Raw genomic sequence first — 24,877 nt, 5'->3', positions numbered from 1 at the left:
AGCAAATTCGCTGCTGGAGGAGTCCTGGGTTCGAATCCAAGGGACGGAGAAATTTTCATAAAATTTTTTTGTTTCTTTCAAATTATATTATTTTTTAAATGTGTTTTTCGATATTCTGGAGGGTCCTGCATGTAGGAAATAATGTTTTTTTACTGGAAAAATCCAGGAAAATCAGTTTATTTGCTCTTTTTCTACTTCTTTTGTAACATTTTGGATATTCAATCAGGCATGGGGTGTTTTCTCTGTGTGAAATCCAGCAAAGAAAGCGTAATGGAATAATAAAAAAATAAAATGGCTCGAGAAAGATTCAAATTTCGAGACCCCCTAGCTCCCTTTAATATGAAGGTATAATTTACAAACTCCGACCCTAAGTAGGGGTCTATGGTCCAAACATGGCTCCTAAGAGAATTTTTATAGGCCAATTAGGTAGGTCACAGTGGGCCCCTAAAGGTATATTGTGAAGTTGAGAGGAGCGAGCTTTTGAAGCAAAACTGTGGTAGGCTTCACGTATCACCGTGAACTGGATGGTAGGCCAGCAGTCAAGCAAGTTCGCTGCTGGATGGAGGGGTCCTGGGTTCAAATCCCAGGGACGGACGAATTTTCAAAAAAATTTCTCTTTTTGTTTCCTTTAAATTATATTATTTTTTAAATGTGTTTTTCGATATTCTGGACGGTCCTGCATGAAGGAAATAATGTTTTTTTTTATTGGGAAAAAACCAGGAAAATCAGTTTATTTGCTTTTTTTCGACTTCTTTTGTAACATTTTGGATATTCAAGCATGCATGGGGTGGTTTCTGTGTGTGAAATCCAGCAAAGAAAGCGTAATGGAATAATAAAAAAAAAAGAATAAAAAAATAAAATGGCTCGAGAAAGATTCAAATTTCGAGACCCCCTAGCTCCCCTTAATATCAAGGTATAATTTTCAAACTCGGACCCTAAGTAGGGGTGGGTCTATGGTCCAATCATGGCTGCCGAATTTTTTTTATGGGCCAATAAGGGGGGTCACAGTGGGCCCCTAAAGGTAAATTGCGAAGAAGAGAGGAAAGAGCTTTTGAAGCGAAACTGTGGTAGGCTTCACGCTTCACCGTGGACTGGATGGTAGGCCTCCAGACAAGCAAGTTCGCTGCTGGAGGGAGGGATCCTGGGTTCGAATCCCTGGGATGGACAAATTTTCAAGAAATTTTTTTTTCTTTTAAATTATATTATTTTTTTAATGTGTTTTTCGATATTCTGGAGGGTCCTGCATGTAGGAAATAATTTTGTTTATAGGGAAAAAACTGGCCCGATATCACACTTTAATAGTGACCTATTATATTTTAATTGGACCACGTATTGTATTACCGGGTAATAGTGTACCCTATCAGAGGAAATAATTAGAGACCTCATAGGGGGTACACAATGTGGCCCTGTAGTTTAATACGTATGCATATCTAAAATAGTGTGTTCAATCGCTTTAAAATGAGGAAATTCATGTTCTAAAGAACTTTAAAACGAGGAAATTCGTTTTCTTAAGAGCTTTAAAACGAGGAAATTTGAAATCATTTTTCAATAATAACACAAGGCCCGATATCAGACCTTAATATTGACGCATAATATATTAATTGGACCACGTATTATATTACTGGGTAATAGTGTACCCTACCAGAGGAAATAAATATAGACCTCATGGGGATACACAATGTGGCTCTTTAATTTCCTATGTATGTATAAATATAATAGTGTGTTGAATAGCGTTTAAATGAAGAAATTCGTCTTCTAAGGAGCTTTAAACATTCGAAGTCATTTTTCAATATTAAGTAATGCAAGACCCGATATCAGACCTTAATATTGACCCATAATATTTTAATTGGACTACGTATTATATTACTGGGTAATAGTGTACCCTACCTGAGGACATAATTATAGACCTTATAGGGTCTATAATTATTTGCTGAGCAAATATTTATAGACCTCATTTCTAATAATAACAATGTGGCCCTGTAGTTTACTATGTTCGCATATCTAAAATAGTGTGTTCAATCGCTTTAAAATGTGGAAATTCGTCTTCTAAAAATCTTTAAAACGAGCCGATACGAAGTCATTTTCAATATTAACGCAAGACCCCATATCAGACCTTAATATTGACCCATAATATTTTAATTGAATCACATATTATATTCAGTTTATTGAGGGTTACTAGACGTCATAGACCTAGTTACCCCTAATTGACAGCCGCAAATCTAATTATTTTTATTTAATCTTATGAAGAATATTAATTCAATTAATTAACAATTAGCTAAATGAATATTTAGCTATCTAGGTAATTAATACATATTTGAATAGATTATTAATAAATGAACTAAGAAAATTTTTTAATGTATTTTTTACATTTAAATTATTTTTTGTAAAAAAAAGTATTTTTTACACAGTGCAATCCCTTAGTCTAGAATATGTGCCAAGCATAAGCTATGTTTCCACTTATTAATACATTTTCAAACTAGGTAATTTTTCTAATAATAATCTCTAATAATTTTTCCTTTACTGTGCTGTGCTACTTAAAAACAGAATAATAAAATTGCTGTCCAAATTTATAAAAATAATGTATCTCACAAGTAATTGTGCAAATTTTAACTTGCAGTCTATATATATGTATATAAATTATAAAACACAATAAATATATAATAAAGCTAAAAATATAGAGCCTTAAAATGAAAGCTGTGTGTTTTTAAGTTATACTATTGTATCCTATACAGAAATAAATACAACCTACAGCTGATAATATTAAGAAGCTGCCTACAGATGATGATTTAGTGTGGTATTGATTATATTAAGTCTTGCAGCAAATTTTGCAAAAAATAAGTGTATTGTACAAAAATGTACAAATGTAGCCAGCTGCTAATATAATCCTATACAGAAATAAATACAACCTACAGCTGATAATATTAAGAAGCTGCCTACAGATGATGATTTAATGCGGTATTGATCATGAAGTCGTGTTTTGCTGATTATATTAAGTCTTGCAGCAAATTTTGCAAAAAATAAGCGTATTGTATAAAAATGTACAAATGTTGCCACCTGCTAATATAATGTAATAAATTGAATGTACCCTGGAATTAGCTAAATACATAATTAACACAGTTTATTGCATACATTTTATTTAAATACAAAGACATATCTATAAACAACACAAAAATTACACAAATTTCTATTTATATTTCATATTCAATATTAAAAAAAATAAGGACAACAGAGAATTTAAATATTTTTGTCCACATAGAATCACTTGGGCTTAACAATAGAAGAGTTCTGAAGAACTTGACATTATTCAAAATCCATGCTTGACATTATTCAAAATCCTGAAAGAGAGGATAAAATAAAAATTATGCAAATCATAGATTTTAAGCAACATAAGTATTTTTGTGAAAATGGGCTTTTAAAACCAAAATTTTATCTTGAAAAGTTCTTGCTTACGTCATTTCATCAATACATTTTGATTCATTAAAATACCTATTGTAACACCATGCAGATATACACCAGCCTTATAATTTAGAAAGATTTTGAGCATAAAAATCCTTTTTGAATGAAATTATTGAATAGTGAAACACAAACCCATTAAGATTGACACCTAGTACATGAAAATCTGGCTGTTAAATTAAAAGTTATTCAGGGTGCTCACTTTTTTCATTTTGTGCACACCTTTTATCAGAAAATATTTAATTAATTTTCAAAAACTTACTGTTTTTTTTCCTTCTTTATTTTATGGTGCTCAATTTTATTGCTTTTAATATTTAAAATGATTATGAAGATTGATAAAATGATTATTCTAATGTAAATTATTGTTTCAAAGAAAGGTATAGAAGAAAAATTACTTTTAAATATATACAACTTACCCATGCAGCAGAGATAAGTATTAATTACGTGAAAATAACGTTAAAATGCCACAAGGTTTAGAGCAAAAAAACGTTTATTTAAAACGTTTTATTTCCGTTTCGAGTGGTAGTCTCGAATTAGGTAAAAAAGCGTTTATATTTGGGCTGTTTTTAACGTAAAAATGACGGATTTTTGCCGTTATTTTGACTAAGGTGAATTTCGTAACCAATTTTTAACGTATTTTTTACGTTTTTTTCACCAAACTATTTACGTATATTTTTGGTTCTATAAATTCGTTATTTTCACCAAGAATATTTACGTGTTTTTAACGCTTATTTTTATTAAAATAACGTACATTTTACGTTATTTTAACCAAAATACAAACGTATTTTATCCATACTATTTACGTATTATTAACGCTTATTTTGAGCTTTATTTACGCATTATTAACGCTTATATATCAATATTTTTAACGCTTATTTTGAGCTAGGTGAATTGATAAATTTTTCGCGAAAATTTAACTAAATTAATTTCAATTTATCGTAATTTTAACCGAATTGTTAACAATAGCATATTTTAAGTTTTTTTTTTTAACTAAGAAGGAAAGAAACCATTCCGTATTTTAATGTTTACGCTGCACTAATTACACTAAAAAATATAGCATTTACTTTTTATTTAAAAAAAAACTTTTAATTCTTTTCGAACTAAAACTAAAATAACGGAAAATAGCCGATATTCATGTTTTTTTTTTAGAATCCTAGAAAAAGCTTTTGTTTTTAATCTCACACTTTCTGTAAATTTTTACAATTCAAATTATAACTCAACGAATATGGAATGCAAATCTTTCTACCTCTTCACAGCAGCATACTATAGTTTATTTATGAAGTTTCATGTCCCTCAGGAATTTTTTACATTTTTCATTCCTAAAAGTTTGTAATATAAAGAATTGGTAGAAGAAAAAATTACTCAATACTTACATGATTTTCCAAACCCATATGGAAAAAAAATTATTTTTTTTTTAATTTAAATTAATAATTAAGAAATCTACTGCTGTCCTGAAGTCCATGTTTCCAAATTGCTTGCTGGAAATTATCTACTCTTCTAGAATGCTTTTGGGTTCATTATTTTTTTTAAATGCATATATTTTAATTTTTAGCTTGAAAAATTTGACTAAAATTTACTTTAACACACACACGAAGTAAAAAAAAAAAAATATTAACCAAATTTACCATTTGATTTGTTTGCTTACTAAAATTACAATTTTTCTAAGTCTTATGTTCGTAAAACTAAAATTTTTAATCCAGAAGAGCAGTTAACTAAATAATTTTAAATACAGAAAAAAACATTAAATCAAATAAGATTTATTAAGTTTTATTTATTTTACAACTATCATACAATATATTTACAATATATAGATTTACAATTATAACACATCGCCACAGATCTGAAACATTCGTAACTTCTTCCATCCCGCTGTTACTATCACCTCTTCACTGCAATGTTCCTGGAAAACAAATAAATATTTTAGCATATGAAAAAAAAATATACCGGACAATAATATTAAATTGTTACAACCAACAGTAGATTTCTAAAACGAAGCAATACTGACTAGATAAAATACAGTTAAATAAAAAATTTTAAAAAAATATTAAAACTGTTTATTATTTTCATGGAATTTCTACTAAGTATATATCGATTGAGTACATCCAAATACTTAGATATAAGAAAATCTATTTTACAAATTTTAGTCACATATTACACAACAAAATTACATACATATACAGCACAAATCTGAATTAGAATATTTCATATTTTTTTTTTATCCTAACTAAATCTTACATTGAAGCCAGCAGTAAGTTATAAACAAAACATAAAATTATTTTTCGTGTGGCTTTGAGGAGAACTCCTCCAGAGTTTTAGTCTGGTGCTGTTGGCTGCTTTGGTAACAAGTAAGAGCACATTTCTAATAGGGGAACAATGAAGGAATAAAGGTGTCAATTGGTTTACCCACGCTGACCTAAATTCAAGACAAAACTATTCACAAAACACTCCTATTTGAAATTACTTTTTCTCATAACCGCAGTACTTGCCACGACATGTGCCCATTGTCAGGTAAAGTACTCCTAAAAGCTGCCCTATACTTTCTGTTTATTTACTTATCATCAGAATTTTATTTTCCTCTCTCATTCTTTTCATTTTTTTATTGCTCCTTGGCTGCAATTTTCATTCCTCTTCAGAATATTTTGCAAGAACTTTGTAGTTCAGAAACACAATTCGATTAGTTTCAGTTACGTAATTTATAATTTCTCATTTATTAAAACAGTAAAAATACTATGCCTTTTAACACTAACAGTATCTTTAATATACAAAAGGAGTAATTTTAACAAATTCAGTAATTTGTTAAACTATATATTATTTAGTTCAAGTGAAGAATTACATTTTACAATTGCCTCTGTTAAAGCTTTTTTAAACAAAAAATGGTTATTTTGAAAATTCTTTAATTTCTGTAAAATTGCTGCTAAAACGTAACACTTTACTCCAAAATACATTAGAAAGCTGTTTGGTGATATAGAAATTCATTTCCACAACGGAACTCTTAGTAATGGTGGGAAAAATAGGAAGGGTGGGAAAAATAGGTTCTGTGTTCCTTGACCCTAGTGTGTTACAATCAGGTTGCTTGGGGGCAGTAAAAACTTTATTTGTTTAAACCACTTAAAAAGGACTGGATAAAAAAATTTCAAAAAAAAAACTTCACACAAAACACAGTTTTTGGAGAAATATTTTAATAAATATTTCTTCGAAAAATGTGATTAAATGAAAGGAACACAATGGTGTTAGTTAATTGTAGCAACATGACAGAATGTTTGGAGTAATGCAGTATAGCAATTTTGGACTATAAAAACAATTCGGAGGAACAGCCTTAAACTTAAAATTGTTTCAAAAAATAATAATTTTATGCTTGGAACTAATTAGAAATTATCTTTTTTAATGCTGCATATATATATATATATGAGCAAAACAAAATTACCAACTTTCCACACCCTTGCAAAAAAATAAAATAAAAATTTTTTTGAACAAGTATAGAGCAGATATATCAAAATTTTTTTAAACTTATTTACAGATGTGAAAACAAATATATATTTTTTTGTCAAACTGTAATTCATATAGTTTGTAGTAGTGATAATTTCCATTGCATGAACTACTTAACTTACAAGTTTTCTGCAATATTAGACATTTAACGTAAATTTTACTTAATAGTTTTTGTTAAAATAAAAAGTTGGAACATAAGTATGCTAAATGTATACAGTAAAATGCAAGAAAATATAATAAATTAATGAAAACTAGTCAGTCTAACTCTTTTAGAGAAAAGTAAGCATTTTTTGCAACCTTGATATACACAATGAATCGTGTTTCAAAGCATTTTAATCATTAATACTTCAACACCAAATAATAAACACAAAAACATTCACTTGGAAAAATAAGATATTTAAATAAAAGATGTTTTCAAACAGTATGAAATCAAAATTTTTTTCATTTAATGTAAGCATAATAATATAGTGCAGAAGTTATTGAAAAAAAAAAACTTTATAAAAATAAAGTGATAATATCATAGACAGATATATCATATAAATAGAAAATATCATATGTATAGTCATAGATATAAAATCATTGATTAAAGTTAACAATATTGAAAGTTCAATTTCTAATATGCAGAATTGTAGAAAACTGCAGATGTACAAAAAAAAAAAAAATATATATATATATATAAACATATATACAATTGGCTTATTTTAATTAAAACAAGGATAATTTGAAATCTTGTGGCAGAATGTTTTTGAGCATTCTGCGACTAAACTCTCCAGCACTAAGATCTAATTGCAAAATACTTTTAATACAAACAAACATATATGTTGCTAATTTAAAATGGCAAATATGCTGTGTTAACAAAAAATAATAATAATGATTTTCTTAATTTAACACGAAATAATTTTTTTTTAATATTATGGGTGATATTCTCACATTTTGTTGGTGGGAAGACACACACTTTATTAGCTTCTTCGCATTTTGTAAATAATAATCACAATAAAAAATATTAAATATCATGAAATCCGTAGTAGCAATTGCCCCCCCCTCCCCCCAAAAAAAATATATGATGTAATTACGTAAATTGGACTCCTCAAAAGCGTGTTACACTTTGAAATTAGGTTGTAATAAATAATATCGTATAAAAAATATCTGATTTAAAATTTAAGGAGAAATCAACATCTATAACTTCTAAAAATTCAATAGAATTTGTTAAAAAAAAAAATAGATAGCCTTAAAAAATAGATACTCAAATGCTCGATTCGAGTTTTCCATATTGTTTAAATATATCAAGATGGTTAAGAACCAAATGAAAATCAATATCAATAACTGCCGAAAATACTATCAAAACATTACGTCGATTTATGATACTATCGGTGAAAATTGAGCGTGTCAAAAACTGATTATCTAAATGCATGATTCAAATATTGCATGTTCAAATATTTCTGTAAAAAAGAAAAGTAATATTTTCTTCTTTTCAAGAGAAAAATCTTTCTGCAAGAGATCTGTAAAATTTTAAAACAATGTCGCCGTTTCGCTGCGATTCTGCCACGGAGATTTGAAATACTGAGCAATATGCATAAATCTTAATTCCCCGAGAATTTCTAATTGATGTTGTTTATTCATTTTATAATTCATTTTAATGTTAGCCAAATGTTTGGTTTGAGTAGCCTTAGCCTTTGAGGGATTCATCAATCTGCATAATCGCTGAAGAATTCTCAAAAGCAAAATAGAAGTTTCAGAATTTGTTTGAACTTATGGAGGACTATGAATAAAAAGACTAATTTAATGCAGATAAAACACTTTTTTTTTTAAGTGCCAGTGAAATAAAACATTGGAACAGCAAAAATAGTGGTGATAAAAACAGTAACAGTTTACCATTCTACTTGATACTAACGATGAAACTTACACCAGAAACTTCTATTATAAATTAGTTGAATAGTGCAAAGGCTGATGATTGTGCATGAAATAATTAGGATTCTACAGTACATGGAAAATATATTTACAATATATGATAATTCATTTTAAGAGACAAATTTTTGAGTACTTTTATTTGTTGTTATTGAAGCATGGGCAGCCTATGTAAACAATGTTTAATTACTTTTTTTAATATCAGCAAAAGTAATCTGAAATAATTTTTAACAATTGATTTGATCATGTTTATAATTTCACGAATTTTTTTACCCATTTTTAAGCACAAGAAAAAAGGAAACAATTCAAATACAGTTATTTCTTTAGACATACTTAATTCAGGTACCTTCAAATGAGACTTGATGGAGGTTCATTCTCAAAGCTAGATCCTTTTCAAAGATCTTCCTCAGAAGTACATCAATAGATTATGAAAAAGAAAATTCATTCAGTTAATACGTTTAAAAACATAGAAATAATTCAAACATATTTTGTTTTGTTTATACGGGCACATTTATTATTCAGAACTAGAGAAGTAAGGAGTAATGGTTTGGCAGAATGTTAGCTAAAAAAAATGGTGAAATGCAGAATATATTTTTATAGCAATATTTTAAAAAAACAAAATTCATTAATAAATATTTTTTACGAATAAATAAGTTTATTTATTATTGGAAATTACTCCATGCTTATCTATATTAGTGGAATGGGCTAAAGGGAAAACAAAAAACTAAACCAGAAATACTTAATAAAGTTATGAAGTAAAATAGAAAGAGAAAAAAAAATTATCATAATTGTTACAACAAAACTTCCATGCTAAGAATAATATTTTTTGTAAAGCAGTATCCATAAAGCAACATTAACTAAAATATAATCTATTAGAAATATGTTATTAAAATGCTGTGTTATCTTAAAAATGCTAAAAAAAACAAAAGATTATATACAAATGTAAAACAGAAAAATCTATTTTAATTCTCAAAATGAAATTTTAAAGCTTTACATCTCAGTCTTTTCAATTATCATATTTTCCAGATAAGAATAAAGACAATAGAAACATTCTTAATTACTGTGTCATACAGTTAACAAAAACAAAGTGTTTTAGAAATGTAAAAAGCTAGGTAAAAACCAAGACAAAAATTGTTTAAAAGAAAAATTTAGCAATAAAAATTTCAATTGAACTTTTTCACCTAGCAAGGGTCTGTCTAGGTTTTTCTGATAGGTACCTATTTTATGAAAATTTAGACATAATTTGTGAAAAATTAAAAACTACATTAAAAAATCAACACAAAAATATGGATTTATCGTTTCTTAAGGAATACAAAAATAAAATTATAAGAAAAAGTATTTTGTGAAACTAATGTTTTTTCTAAAGTTGAATTTGTGAAGGTACTGCTAAACGGTAGTAAATTTGGCCTTGACAGACCTCTGCCTAGGCATATTTTTAGAATACAGTGACTATAAAAGAATTAAAAAAGTTTTAAACAGCAATGTAAATTTAAATAAAAGCTTGAATAAGAATAATTCTAAAGATAATTTAATATTGAAAATTACTGCAATTATTTTCCATATCGTTTTAGCTGATAAATTTCAAAAACTGTTTCAAAAATAAGAAGAAAAATTTCCAGTAAATGTTCAACTGGGTGTTTTTTTTTCTTTTTAAAGATATGTTGCAAAATAAATAGTCAAAAAACTATTTTGTCCATGTGAGATTTTCTCTTGCAATAGCTTGTTAAGATGATACTTCCACGACATTTTGGTTGAAGAACCATCTGCTATAGACTCTTGTAAAATTTACACCAATCAAGCGTGTTTAACCCTTGGTTCTTTAAAAAGGTAAAGTTAAAAGAAAATGCCACTACTCAACTTTTTTAAAAATGCAACAACTAATAGTTTTTATACTTTATAAGACAATAGTAGGTAAGTAGATAAGACAGCTCAAATTAATAACAATATGATAGGACTGTTTCACACATAACACTTGTCTCGTCTCATTTGCTAATAAAAATGCCATCTCGTACTGAGTAGGCAAAACAGTAAGAAAAATGCCCGTATCATGATCTGCCGGTGAATAATCACTATATCTTCTAAGCAGCTTCCACGCAGCAACCAGGAGGAACTAAAAAAAATTAACGAACTGAGATCAACTTGAAGAGTATAACTCGTAGCTACCTTTCGCACACCTTTACATATTCTTTTAAAAAGTTAGCAGTTAGAAATCTATTTGGTGCCTGGACGATAACAGTTGGCATAACTGCTCACAATACAGAAGTAACCCTAATAGGGAATTAAAAGTTTAATGAGTATTTCTATGTTGTTACCTATGGATAAATATTTATAAACTTCCAGCGGTCCACGAAAAATTAAGAAAATATCTCAGAATGGGAGTAACTCAGAGAATATAAGTTGAAGCAACCCTCAGGAAAACTTCTACATACTTCTTTTTAAATTTTTGCAAAGTACAAAATATATATTTTTTTTCTTGTTTCAACATTTTTAGTTGGCACAATCTAGTTCAAATAGGGAAACATCCCATTTTATTTGATTCATAAAATCAGGGGAGATCTCTATAAAAGGAACAATGGCAGAATAATCAGCACGTCTTGGCAACTTCTGGTATCGGAGAACATTGGCAAACATTCATGTTTTTTTCAAAAAAAATTTCAAGTTTATATCTATTTGGTAGCTTGGCTATTGTAGTTAGTGTGACAGGTTAATATATGGAAATATCCCCTAAAATTAGTGAAACAGAAAAATTTACATTATAAATCTAGCTAAAATTCTTTTCCACTCCGGAAAATTAGTTTATCATCACCTGTGGCAGAATAATCAACAGGTCTTGGTAACTTCCAGTGGCTATCATCACACTGAAAACAAAACATGGGAAGAAACTCAACAGGGTATATCTTGTAGCCACTACCCCCTGGCAAACCTCTACAAGTTTTCTTTTATAAATGTATGCAAGTTTGAAATCCACAATAGTAGGCGCAGCAAATCACAGAAGGAAAATATCCCCTCTACTCATATTTTGGTGTGTAAAGTCAACCATGATAAATGACATTTAAGTATTATCTTCAGAATAATGCTTATAATTGTTACTTTTTGTTAATTGTTATTTATTATAGCAACAAAATTTGTCAGGTGAATAAAATAATGCAGCATTAATTTAATAATTTTGATAATTAAAGCTGTAAAATAGAATTTTTTTTTACATAAGATCGCAACTAGTTTAACTCAGTATTTCAGATTAATATTCCTTGATTAAGCTTAGGTACCATCAGAAAACTTTCCAAAAATTCATGATTTTATTAAAAATATCTTAACTGCATAACAATCGTATATAACGGGTCTGTATTTCGTCTCTTTACATTAAGCACAGTAAATGAGATTCAACAAATTCTCTTGCTTTTTTCCAAAATCGTTACGTTTTGTCATAGTTTGTTAAACTTCGCAAATGATAGGTTTAGAATATTTGTGTTTATTTCAAGCAGAATTAACTACAATAATTATTTACTTTTTTTGACAGTGAAGCATTATAATGAATTAACATTCTAAAATAGTAATAATTAAAGTAAGGAATAAAAGAACTTACCATTGAATTCGGCGTATGTAAACACACGCGTGCAACAATGTAAATAAATGTAGGGGTAGCTAGTGTAGGGGTAGCAATCCTTGTGTAGAACTTGCTCCCACGGAAAAGGAGTGAAAAGTTGAAACTTAGTATCGTTTAATCCACTTGTAAAACAAAAACTCAAATAACTGAAAGCAATGTGGAGAGTACTTTTGAAACTATATTGTTAATCAATTTTTTCTCTATTTTTGATTTTTCTTCTTATTTTTTTATTATTATTCTAATTAAACCTGGAATAAAATGCTACATTGTAGAATAACTTTCATATAATATTTTTTAAAAAGTTAAATAAAACTGTCAAGCTTTTTTTTAAAAAATTATTACTATTTTACCTGATGACTTAAAGAAAAATGGAATTATATTGTTATGTAATGTTATTTTCATTACAGAGATATAATAGTATTTTATTTTTACTAGTATAATATTATTTGAATAGCTTGTACATAAAAAAACTCGATTTTAATGCTTTTTATAATTTTCATGAATTCATAAAAATTGCTGTTTTATGCTCTGGAAATGTAAAATTATTATAACAATAATTTATTATTAAAAGATAAATATTATAAATTAAGATCACTGATTCGTAAGACATACAAGATTATTTAAAATACGTGATTATTTATTTTAAAACTTTAATTTTTTTTGCTTCCTCTAACCAGGAACTTCATATCCAATCGTTAGGAATTAGAGGATCGTACTATAGTAATTTAACTAAATGAGACATTAATTATGTTATATTTTAAAACTGTAAAACTAACAATATACATTGATTTTTTTGTGCATCATATAGGCTGATCAATGAACCATAAATTGTAGGATTTCCATTTAATCCGAAATGAGAGTAAGAAAGATATTGTAGAATACATTCTACGTTAGGTCTTCCATCAAATCAAAAAGATTTAATCTAACTACATCCACCAATGTAAAAGTTTTATCGATTAACATAATATGGGATCAACATGTACATTTATTTATCTCTGGTTAATTTTAATTATTATATCATGATTACATGTTATTTCTCAAATTTCGTGCTTATTTTTTGTTTTTCTCGTCTGCGTAGGTGAAGATTTTACATACATTAATTGGCATGCATAAAGGCATGGTCTCACGATTTAGGTATCATTTTTAGTTGTTGGTGATGACCGTGTTAGAAATAATAGTTTGAAAAAATTCATAAAATATTTATTACATAAAAAAATACACATTTAAATAAAAAGCACCTTTTAAATCACGATTTCATTTGGAGAAAAGAAAAAAAAAGAGGTAATATCATGCATTTGAAAACTTGATTATAACAATAAGGGTAAAAAAGGGTGTCAAGTTGTTAACATTTCTAGTGGATCAAGTTATTTTCATATAATATATTAAATATTTTATATTTAATTTCAGCTGGAAGGATCCATTTTCGTTAAACGTTCCGTTTCCCTCTTCAGTGATTTAGATAAAATAAAAAAAAAAGTAAATTCTTATGAATCTGTTTTTTCGCTTGCTGATATTTGTCTTCATTTTAAAAGCAATGTATGTATACATTAAAAAGATTTTGTTGAAATTTTATTCCCAGATAACACAGTGTAAACAGATAATGTGTCAACGAATTAATGAAGGTAGGAGTTTTAGTTACGTCGCACTAGAGCTGTACATTAGGCTTATCATCCATTTAGACTTAAATCTGAAGGGGTAGGAAATTTTCTCCAGATCCCTGTACATTTGGCACAGTAATGCGATGGACCACAGGCCTCTCGATTCCACAGATTTTAATAGCACATATATCGCATGTACTCGGTGGTGTCGAGGATCGAGCACCGCCCCCGTCAAGGACTAGAATGGCCCTTAAAACCCCTATTAACCGGGAAAAAATCTTGGTCAAAAAACAAAGAAAAAAATTTGTCGCACTGATGTCAAAATATGAAAAAAACAAATATTTAATTTCTCTCTTCTTTTTTTTCTTGCTGTTGTTAATTTACGTCGCACTAGAGCTGCACAATGGGCTATTGGCGACGGTCTGGGAAACATCCCGGAGGATGATCCGAAGACATGCCATCACAATTTTGATCCTCTGCGGAGGGGATGGCACCCCCGCTTCGGTAGCCCGACGAAGTGCGCGCGAAGTCGAGCACTTTACCGTAGCACAGTTTAACGAGGACCAATACCGCACACCCTCGGTCCCTACGCAGACTGATCCAAGTGGCACCCGCACACTGACCGCAGCCAGTGATGTTTGACTTCGGTGATCTGTTGGGAACCGTGTCTTAACGATCAGTCCACTGCGGGACCTTTTTTTTCTTCTTAAAGGTGGTTTTTTTTTTTTTTTTTTTTTTTTTTTTTTTTTTTTTTAGGATCTATGTATTAGCATTGCAAAATTTAGGTCTTAACTTCAATTTTTGAGGAACTTTCTCTTTTCCTTACTTAATTCCTTTTCTTTTTTATTTATATGATCTAAATAATTAAAAACAATTTATTTAACTTCATTAACTATTTAAAACCTTCCAAGCATTGTGTCCCTAGGTAAATTTTACTAAAATTCCCTGTTATGTAACATTATTGCCCGATATGATAAAAAAAAAAAAAAAAAAAAAAAAAACAGACTATTCAATGCAAGAAAGACTAAAACTGACAGCTCGGAAAAATAAACCGAACTAACGCTTTAACTATTTTTAAAAGTACTTCAATTTCACATACACAAAAACTCACTCATAAATCATATTTTGCAAAGAAATAAAGAATTATCATTACTTGCTCTTATAAAAAAAATTATTTTTCTGACATTACAACTAGGACTGGGCGATATTAGAAATTATATATCGTGATATATCGTCAGTTTTGCATCGCGATATAGCGATGTATCGCGATATAGTATTTTTGAATTTCATTTACTTTAAGGCACAGAAAGTCAGATTTCTATCAAGACTTCATACGCATATTGATTTAAATCAATTTATAAATTTGAAAATATATATGTTTTGCTAAAGAAAGATATTAAATAAATTGACTAAGATGTACAAATCTTACTTAAAATATTTATTGAAAAAATGTGTGTAGATACAGAATGAAATATTTGCACTTCTTTATCGTTTATAAGGTATAAGCAGTCTTAATTTAAGTTCACCCCTAAAACACCCTTAATGAAAAAAAAAAATTGTTATTAAACAAAAGCTGATTTCAAAATATATTTTAATTAAAATAAAAGTTAGATTGACTAAAAGCCGAAGTTTAAAATTAAAAATGTTCGAATTTTAAACTAAAAAGTAAACATAAGATTTGTAATAATTTCTTAAAATTTTCGTTCTCTGAAAGATTTATCAGTTTAAAAGTAAAAAGGGAATTTTATAAAGATATCTAGCTGAAATTATTGACGCCCGGTGGCTGAGCGGTAGCGCTTCGCGCTGTCGTGCCACAGGTCCTTGGTTCGATCCTTGGGCCGGGCAAGGCCGACTCAGCCTTTCACCCCTTCAGTGGGTCGATAAAATGAGTACCAAGCATGCTTGGGAACTAACACTGGGGGTTCCGCGTTCGGCTGACCACCTGACCGGAACATATGCTCCTGCACCCCAGAGCCCAAGGTCAAGAAAACTGAGATGGGCACAGTCGGCCTTGGCCCTCTTAATGGGCTGTCGCGCCACTGAGTTAGTTAGTTAGCTGAAATTATTGAAAGAAAATTTAAAAAATTTAAAAAAAAGTTTGTTAAGAAATTCATTATACACTTAAAACAAAGTGTTAAAAATATATATTTTTTTTTTTAAAAAAAAAGAAACTTTTTTTAACAAATCAATATTTGCTTGTACTATTATGCGTAAATAATTACAGAATTATTAAGTTCGATCGTAATGTTCAAATTCTTAATGAAGAAGTAAACACAAGTTTTGTTATATTTTCTAAAGATGATCACGCAAATAACAAAAGATTTCTTAGTTTAAAAATAAAAAAATAAATAAAAGTGAAATTTATCAATATATTTACCTAACAGCATAGGAACAAAATTTAAAAAATAAGTTCGTTAAAAAATTATTTGTATGCTTAAAACAAAGAGCTAAATAAATTTTAGAAAAAAAATGCTTCTTAAACACTATTTTTATTATTATTTCATATAAATAATTAAATTAAATTAAATAATGACCGAATTATAAACGAAAAACAAAGTAAGGCAAAGTTTCTTAATTAAATTCTTAAAAATAAAAACAAAAGAATTGTGATATTCGGTAATATATTTAGCTAATTAACTAATAATATAAAACGAAAATTAAAAAAAAATAATGATTTTACTCTCTAATAAAACGAAGTAGTAATTGATAAAAAAAAAAAAAAAAAAAGAAATGAATAAAATTCGCAAACTTTTCAAATTCTTTTGAACAAATAAAGTTTATTGACTTATGTCCAAAAAATAAGTTTTGTTTTAACTTTATTTCTAAAAATAAAAACAACGCAAGATTTATAAATTTAAAATCAGTAATAGAAGCCCATTAAATAATTAGAAGTTTTATCCGAAAAGTTTTTAATAAATTTAAAAAAAGTAAAAAAATAACCTAACAAATTTATTTACTTTGTAATTTAATTCCTTATGGGTGCCTTAAATTAGATTTCCGATAATTTTCACATTTAAAAATATAAAAAAAGTTTTGTCAGAAAATAAATAAAAAACTTACCTAATTAATGAAGAAACTTTTCTTTATAAATTCTTTTCAATAATAGATTGCGTTCAGAACAAGGTTACGACGGCGATCACGAAGTTAATCCCATTGAAAATAATCTACAAGAAACGATTTCAAATCGCGAAGGTGCGAAAACGAACATGTGATATAACGATATAAGGTCTCAAAAGTGATTCTGATTCTACCGCTCATCAGTCAAGGCCGTCTCAACATAACGAAACAATATCGTCTTCCACAGCGCGAGTTGGCATCGGAACGTAAGAGAAAGTCCTTGCGTGTATCGCTATATCGTTATATCGTCTTCTTCACTCGACGGCTTAAATCACATTTCTGATGTATCGCTTGGAATGAAAGTTGCTGTATCGGTTTGCCGATATAGGCGTTAAATCGATATGTCGCGATATATCGATTTATAGCCCAGTCCTAATTACAACAAAACTTACAATTATTATTTATATTTTATGCTATTTTATATTATTTTTTATATTTTATGCTATTTTATATTATTTTTTATATTTTATAAATTTATATTATTTTTTACTATATATGATTTTCATAAATAATTTACTTATTGCAATTAAGATTTTATAATTAAGCAATTTCCAGATTATAAAATTCAAGATTCAAAGCAAAATTTAATAAATTTGTAAAAACGTTGTTGTGTGTAAAAACGTCTTTTAATAACAACCAATATTTTAAAACTTCCCACACTAAATTTTATTACGAAAACTAATTATGAGAATTATCTTTTTACCTGTTATTTGATATGTATTTTTTTTTTCATTAATAAATATTATATACATTAAAGAATCAAGATTGATAAATTTTTCAAAATACTTTAATTCTATTTTTACAATTTATGAAGTTTTTGGAAGGAAAAAAAATTAAATCAGTATTTTAAAATAAAGTAAATGTCTCTTTCATGCAGTAAGAACATGGAATTTAAAAGTAGACACATTTCTTAGCAATTATTTTGAAAAAACTTATATACGGTAAGCGATTATTGCAAAGTAAGAAATTAATAAATAAATGTTAACAAAATTAACCAAAAATAATCGTTTCTATTTCATGTTGATTGAAGTAGAAAATAATAATTAGAATATTGTATATTATAAATTATTTTTTAAAAACTCGTATGGCGAGCGATAATTGCAATATAAAAAAATAGTGAATCAATTTTTACATAATAACAAAAAATAAATTTTTTAAATTAAGATCTTTGAATAATAATAATTATTAGTATTCGCATATTAACATCCCACTCTAGAGTAGGCTCGAACCTAGGACGCCGTACCCTTGAGGCGAACGCTGTAACCACTACACCACGACTCTTGTTCTGGACAGAGATAATTTAAATTTAAGTATAATGTGTTTTTACGTTATGTTCGTTGCATGTCAAGTAGTGGAAAATTTTTACTTTATTCAGTATTTTGGAAAATTTCTTAATTTTCATCATAGTTTAGTTATATAAGAATTAAAACTCATAGTTCCCTTGTCAGTTACTGATAATGAGCCGACTCAATATTATCAACAAGCAAATATTTATAACCAGTTTAATAAAACAAAAATAATTATAAGTATTAAAAATTAAATATGAATTGTAATGAAAATCTGCAATGTTCAGTTTATTCGAATTCAAGTGAGACGTAAAAGATTATCTTTCTTGGGCTCTCACAGGTTCATCCTTTTTGCTTGAAACATTTTTACCACTAAATTTACGTTTATAATCCCAAACAATTTACGTAAATATAACTATGCAACAAAACGTCAATTTTTCGTTAATAACACGTTTTTAAAAAACGGTCAAAAAATGGATAAAATGTACACGTTAAAATAACGTATTTTAAGTACGTATTTTTAACGAATTATTTAAAGGGAAAATTGATAACGTTAAATTGACGTAATTTTAACGTATACGTTTTAACGAATGAAGAAATGGTGAAAATCATTACGTGAAATTAACGTAATTTTAACGTATGCGTTTTAACGAATGAAGAAATGGTGAAAATCATCACGTGAAATTAACGTAATTTTATCGTATACGTTTTAACGAATGAAGAAATGGTGAAAATCATCACGTGAAATTAACGTAATTTTAACGTAAGCCCAAAACCTTATAACGGACGAACGGATTTTTAACGTTTATTTGCCCTTTCATGCTGCATGGGTACATACTGATACGAATTTATCAATCATATTTCCTTTTTGCTTTACTTTCATGATTAAATTTGTAATTGTATTCCTTAGACAAAAAAAATTTCAAAATTTACAATATTTTTAGAATTAAAATATACATCAAAACGATAATATGTAATAAAATTGAAACCAGTTTAGCAATAAATGAAAAAATTTTGCTCAAAATTTGCTAGTTGAAAAAGCAGATAATTTTCCAATACTCTAATAGCTTTATATTTTAATAAATTTTTAAATTACTTCAAAGGTGATGCTTTCTGAAATTTATAAGTTTTCCGTACATAAAAAGAAAGAAAATTAGATAAGAACAGTTGTAATTAAAAAAAAACAAACTATCAATGACAGATTTGACTAAGTCACAATTTCAATAATGTCTCTATGTAACTGGTATAGATGTAAGACAAAAATGGACAAGTTTACATAAATATTATACATAACATTATTTACATCTCTGAAGAAATTTATTTTCTTCAATTTTTATTTTATTTATTTAGTTACTTTTTTAACTAAAAATTTTTGTTACATACTCCATTACCATGCCAACTACAGAGTTCTCCTTTAGAATAAAAAAGGACAGGGTGCTTCCTCACACAAAAGAGTACATTGAGTTTTGAAAGGGCTCTTACTTAACACCATAAATATTTAACAAAATGTGTAATAGCTGAATTTGATCTTCAACGATTGTTAAATTACCCTCATATTTCAAAAGGGAATTTTTACTCATTATCAAAATGAGAGAAAAATTTGTAGTTTATAAAAAAAAAAAGACGTGCTAAAAGAGAATCACTGTGCACACATTTTTTCAAAAAAATAAATAAATAAATATACAAAAATATTTATTAAAAAAATAACTTAAAAATCCCTTAATAAATTAATTAATCCTAACAAAGTAAATATTTATACTGGTATCAGAATCAAACCTATCAACACAGATAATTTTAAAAGTGTGTAATTATCATTTAAACATTAAATTTTTTTAATGGAATATGAACAAAAAGACATTGTCATCAAAGGGCAGTGAGGGCGGGTGGCCCTTCCCCAGGAAGTACACTGCATTTCATTTGCATTTTCATTTGCCACTACATGCATTTTCATTTGATACAAAAAAATTAGTTGCCATTTTCTGTATACAGGTGTAGCAGGTGCTCCATATGAGCCACTTACAATATATACTTTTCAAATTTCACTAAAAAATTTTGTAAAAATATACATGCATTAAGGGGCACAAACCAAAAGAAACAAAACTTATTGAAATCTAATGAATAATTTGGAGGATAGCTGGACTGAAAGTATTTAACCTGTTTGATTGCCAGAGGACAGAAAAGTTAAAAAACAATCAACATTTCAATATGGAATTAAATTGGTTCTGGTGTTTTTCATCTCCCCTAACTCATAAGAGAATCGTAAGATATCTATAATTTGTTTGTTTACTTAAATGTTAGTTTTGAGACTCCAAATGTGTTTAATTTTTAAACTTCTGTTTCAAGAAAACTTTTTTTTTTGAAAAGGTGAATTTTGCCTTAAATGAAAAGATTTCCTTCTATTTACGAATAGATAAATAAGTGAAATGTAGGTGTTATTAACACTGCTTTTTAGTTATGATAAATTCAATTTACCTACACATTTAATTAATTTTTTTAAGAATTTTTAACTTTTATGAGACATTTCACGTGCTTAGACTAAAAATAGGTTTTCTTATTGGAAAAAAATTGTTCTGCCAAATAATATCTTTGAAGGCATTCAATAGTGTACAAGTTAGTTTCAGGATGCTTCAAATCGGTACTTTATCATAACTTTTTCTTCTCTAACATAAACTCAATTAAAATTTTATTGTGCTTAATATGAAAAAAATATTTTACAAACATGAATATAAAATTTGGAAATATAATTTTTTTTTCATTGAATAGGGAAGAGAACTATGAAAATGAAAAACCATTATTAAAATATAAAACAACATACTCTCACTTCTGCACCAGATCTTTTATGTGCCTTTTGCACATATACAAAACTTTTCAAAGGATCATTATATAGGAAAATAATGTTAATTATCATTTGTTTATGCGTGGTTCAGGAAATAAATATTTCAATTATGCGGACAATTTTTTAAAAAAATAGACAAAAGTTTTAATTTGTTCTCTTTAAATAGGAAAAAAATAATCACATTTTTTTTAGAAAAAAGTGTTTACATTTAAATTAAAGCAAATGAACAATTTTACTAACAGATAAAATGAAATATGCTACTGGATCTAGTGAAATAGTTCATTTTTCTTCCCCTTGTGACTTTTCATGCTTATTGTTTCTAGGAAGACATTTTTTCTATGAACTTGAATAAGGTGTCTCATCTGTACAACAACCATATTGAAACCACCATATATATACCACCCATATGCTTTGAAAATTTATCATGTACAGTTTCTTTCCCACCACTGATTAAAACATTAGTTTTTGGTAAATGAATGTTATAGCGATTACTATTATTCAGTTTCAGAGAAAACAGAGATGGCGAAAAAGTTTCTCAAAGTCATAAAAAAGAGTTAGAAGGATTAGCCACTACTCATAACTATTTATAGTTTAATTCTTATTGAAACTTTTCTTATTTGTATAAACTTACTGTTTCGGAAATCTTATGCACTTTTTCTCTTGGTCCCAAAGACTGGTGCAGAAGTGAGCATTTACGGTATTCTATTAATGAATTCTCTGAATATATTAAAGTGCCCCTAATCCTTCTTTAAAATCATAATTAAAATAATAAATAAAATTTCTCAAAATAATATTAAATTGCTTATGCACATCAAAGATTCTGAAGACGATAAAAACTATAAGTTAAATAGTTAATCATCGACTAATGAATTTAAAAATTAGTCTGTATCAGTGGAATTAGTTGATAACAGTTGTTTTTCTTAATTTAATTGATTTAAAATAGAACAGTTTCACATAAAAGCTGTTTTTTAAATTTATAATTGATTTTGAAGAAAACTCTTCCAATTGATTATAATTAAATATTTATCTTTTATATATGGTATGCCACCTATTACAATCATCATTAAAAATTTGCATTTGAACCCTCACTGTGCTGCAGTAAGATAGACAGCAACCATTTTGCTCCAACCAACAGATTATGTAAACAAAATAAGAAAATTATCAAGAAATAAAGCTGCCAGATTTTTTCGTTAAGCTCAGTTTCAGACTACTTGTAAATTTACTATTAAATTAGAGTTCAATGCAATAAAAGAACATTGTGTGTAACAAACTAGTCATTATATCAGTCTATCACTTTTATATAAAACTCAATATAAGGATTTGATGTTTAGTGTAACGAAAAAAAGTTTTTAGGGACAAAATGACTATAAACTTAGCTTTCAGTGATTTGTTTGGAAGTAATCATAACTTGTTTTGTCAATAGAGTAAGAGCTGAATTTGGAGCATTTCAGTTACTTGGTAAGCTAAGTTGACAAGCACAGAGCTACAGTACAGATTTTAGTACTCGAACTAGTCGGATAGTAATATTAATTTCAATCGCAAGTTACGATTGTTACAAACATAAAAGCGATAAACCAATTAAGAATAACAGATGCAGTAAGTAATAAAAAAACTTACAAAAATTCACGGAGGACTGGCACAGACTTTCCAACATTTAAAGAGCAAGAAAAAAAAAATAGTTTTCATACGGTATTGAGCAATATTCTATTTAAAGAGCATTTACTATAAAAACGCTTTAAAATTGTATGTTTTTTATGTAAATATTAACTTGAGATCTACAACAAAAAAATTTCACCTAACTTTCAGCAAAAATTTAAAAAGCATTACACAATGGTAACACAGAAAATTTGAATAAAATTGTTTAGAAATCAGAATGAGAAAAATAACTTGTAGGTCAGGAAACTTTTTAAACAGAATTGTCAACAATAAAACAACAAAATTTTATAAGTTAAGGTAAGCATTGAAAATCTTTCAAATAGTTAATTGAAAAATTTTAATTTCCACTAAAAGATTCTGCGCAAAAAATGATTATAAATTTAGCTTTCAGTGATTTCGAAGCAATTATAACTTGTTGTTTTTAGTTAAATTAGCATTCATTGTTTTGTCAATATTTTTTATGCAAAGGGTCAGATGAGGATAAGGTCCACTATACAAAGGGCAACTTAGTTAAAATCTTTAATGTAAAAATTAACTGAAAATGTGTCATAAAACAATAAAGAATATAAAAAGTTTGTTACTTCAAAAAAAAGTGGTTGCTTTTCTTTGCTATTAAAATTAATGATTAATATCTTTCAGAATGTATGAATTAATCAAGTACAAACAATTTTTTTAAAAATTAGGACGAGAGAAGGCCTTTAGAATAAAAAAAAACAGACAAATAAATAACTTACTTCTGACTCTGGCTGGAGGTGTGGATACAGAGGAAGACGTTGACTTACAGGATGAACTGGTAGAAGACAGAAGAGAAGATGAAGGGTTGAGATTCAAATCCTGGGAGCGAATCAGTGCCGATCACCTGCAGAGAAACATAAGATAATGAATGACAGATACATAAAAATCAGGGATGAGAGTAGTCAGAAAGTAAAAAAGAGGAAATCCAAGAATGTTATCTCCATATATAAACAAAATGGAAATCCATATATAAACCATATGGAAATCCATATATAAACAAACATTTGACAAAAAAAGTGCGATTTTTAAACTTGTAAGCCATGTGATTATAAATCCCGATATGAGGCTTTTAAATCACGTGAATATGAAACTCTACATCTAATTTAAAAAATGCGAACATACAAATCATGATGCATAATTTTAAAATCGCGAGATATTACAACGGCAAAAACGAATCACGATATTGGATTTTAAGCTCGCGTAGCTACATAGGGTTTTAAAATCTCGTAAATAAGAATCGCAATGTACAATATTTAAATGGCCTGAATAAGAATCGCAACGTTCAACTTTTAAATCAGGTAAATACGAAAATCGATGATTGATAATAAAATCGCGATTTTAAAAATTCAAAAATACAAAACACGATATTAGATTTTTAAATCTCGTAAATACGAGTCATAATGTACGATATTTAAAAAGCGTAAGTCAGAATTGCAATGCGCAACTTTTAAATCAGGTAAATACGAAAATCGATGATTGATATTAAAATCGCGTGAATAAAAATCGAGATATTTGCAGAGTCTGGACTTGGAATTTCTAAAAAGCTTGTTTGAATTATTTTTTGTTTACACAATAAATAAAAATTTACAAGATTAATTGAATGAGCAAATAAATATTTTCACCTCTATTTTTTTCGCTTTTTTTGTTTGCTTTCACTCCAGAATACAAGAAACAGCGACGTCTAAATTACGAAAATACGAGCTATCCCGCTGACGGATGAAAAATACGGAAAATCTTATTTTCTGTGCGTGAAATCGGAGAAAATAGCTAATATAAGTAAACATTGCGGAAGGGTTAGCAGCTAGGACGTAGTTTGAATTTTCTGTTTTTCGTTGAAAATCGTAAATAAATATACTTATTTGACTTCAACGACTGAATTTTTTTTTAAAAAAAAGGGGATATTTATAAATAAATAAAAAAA

At 27.9% G+C, this 24,877-nt stretch overlaps 1 protein-coding gene across 44 annotated transcripts in view; it reads right to left on the bottom strand.

Moving 5' to 3' along the window:
• Nucleotides 1–3,117: 3,117 nt before the first annotated feature.
• Nucleotides 3,118–24,877, bottom strand: part of LOC147810081 (uncharacterized) — a 53,793-nt gene continuing 32,033 nt past the window's right edge. For 43 of the 44 annotated variants that reach the window (XM_087165103.1, XM_087165101.1, XM_087165100.1 and 40 more), the window contains 2 exons: nt 23,676–23,800; nt 3,118–3,335 (listed from right to left, as the gene is read on the bottom strand). In XM_087165103.1, coding sequence (XP_087021229.1) covers nt 23,720–23,800 — 81 coding nt within the window. In that variant the 3' untranslated portion in view covers nt 3,118–3,335; nt 23,676–23,719. The remainder of the gene's footprint in view (nt 3,336–23,675; nt 23,801–24,877) is intronic. The other variant, XM_087165104.1, reaches the window with a different exon arrangement.

This window comes from Parasteatoda tepidariorum, chromosome 5, assembly GCF_982258835.1.
Source record: "Parasteatoda tepidariorum strain Cologne lab strain chromosome 5, Ptep-v5.0, whole genome shotgun sequence".
Classification (NCBI taxonomy): Eukaryota; Metazoa; Arthropoda; class Arachnida; order Araneae; family Theridiidae; genus Parasteatoda; species Parasteatoda tepidariorum.
This window is presented reverse-complemented; position numbering and strand designations above follow the sequence as displayed.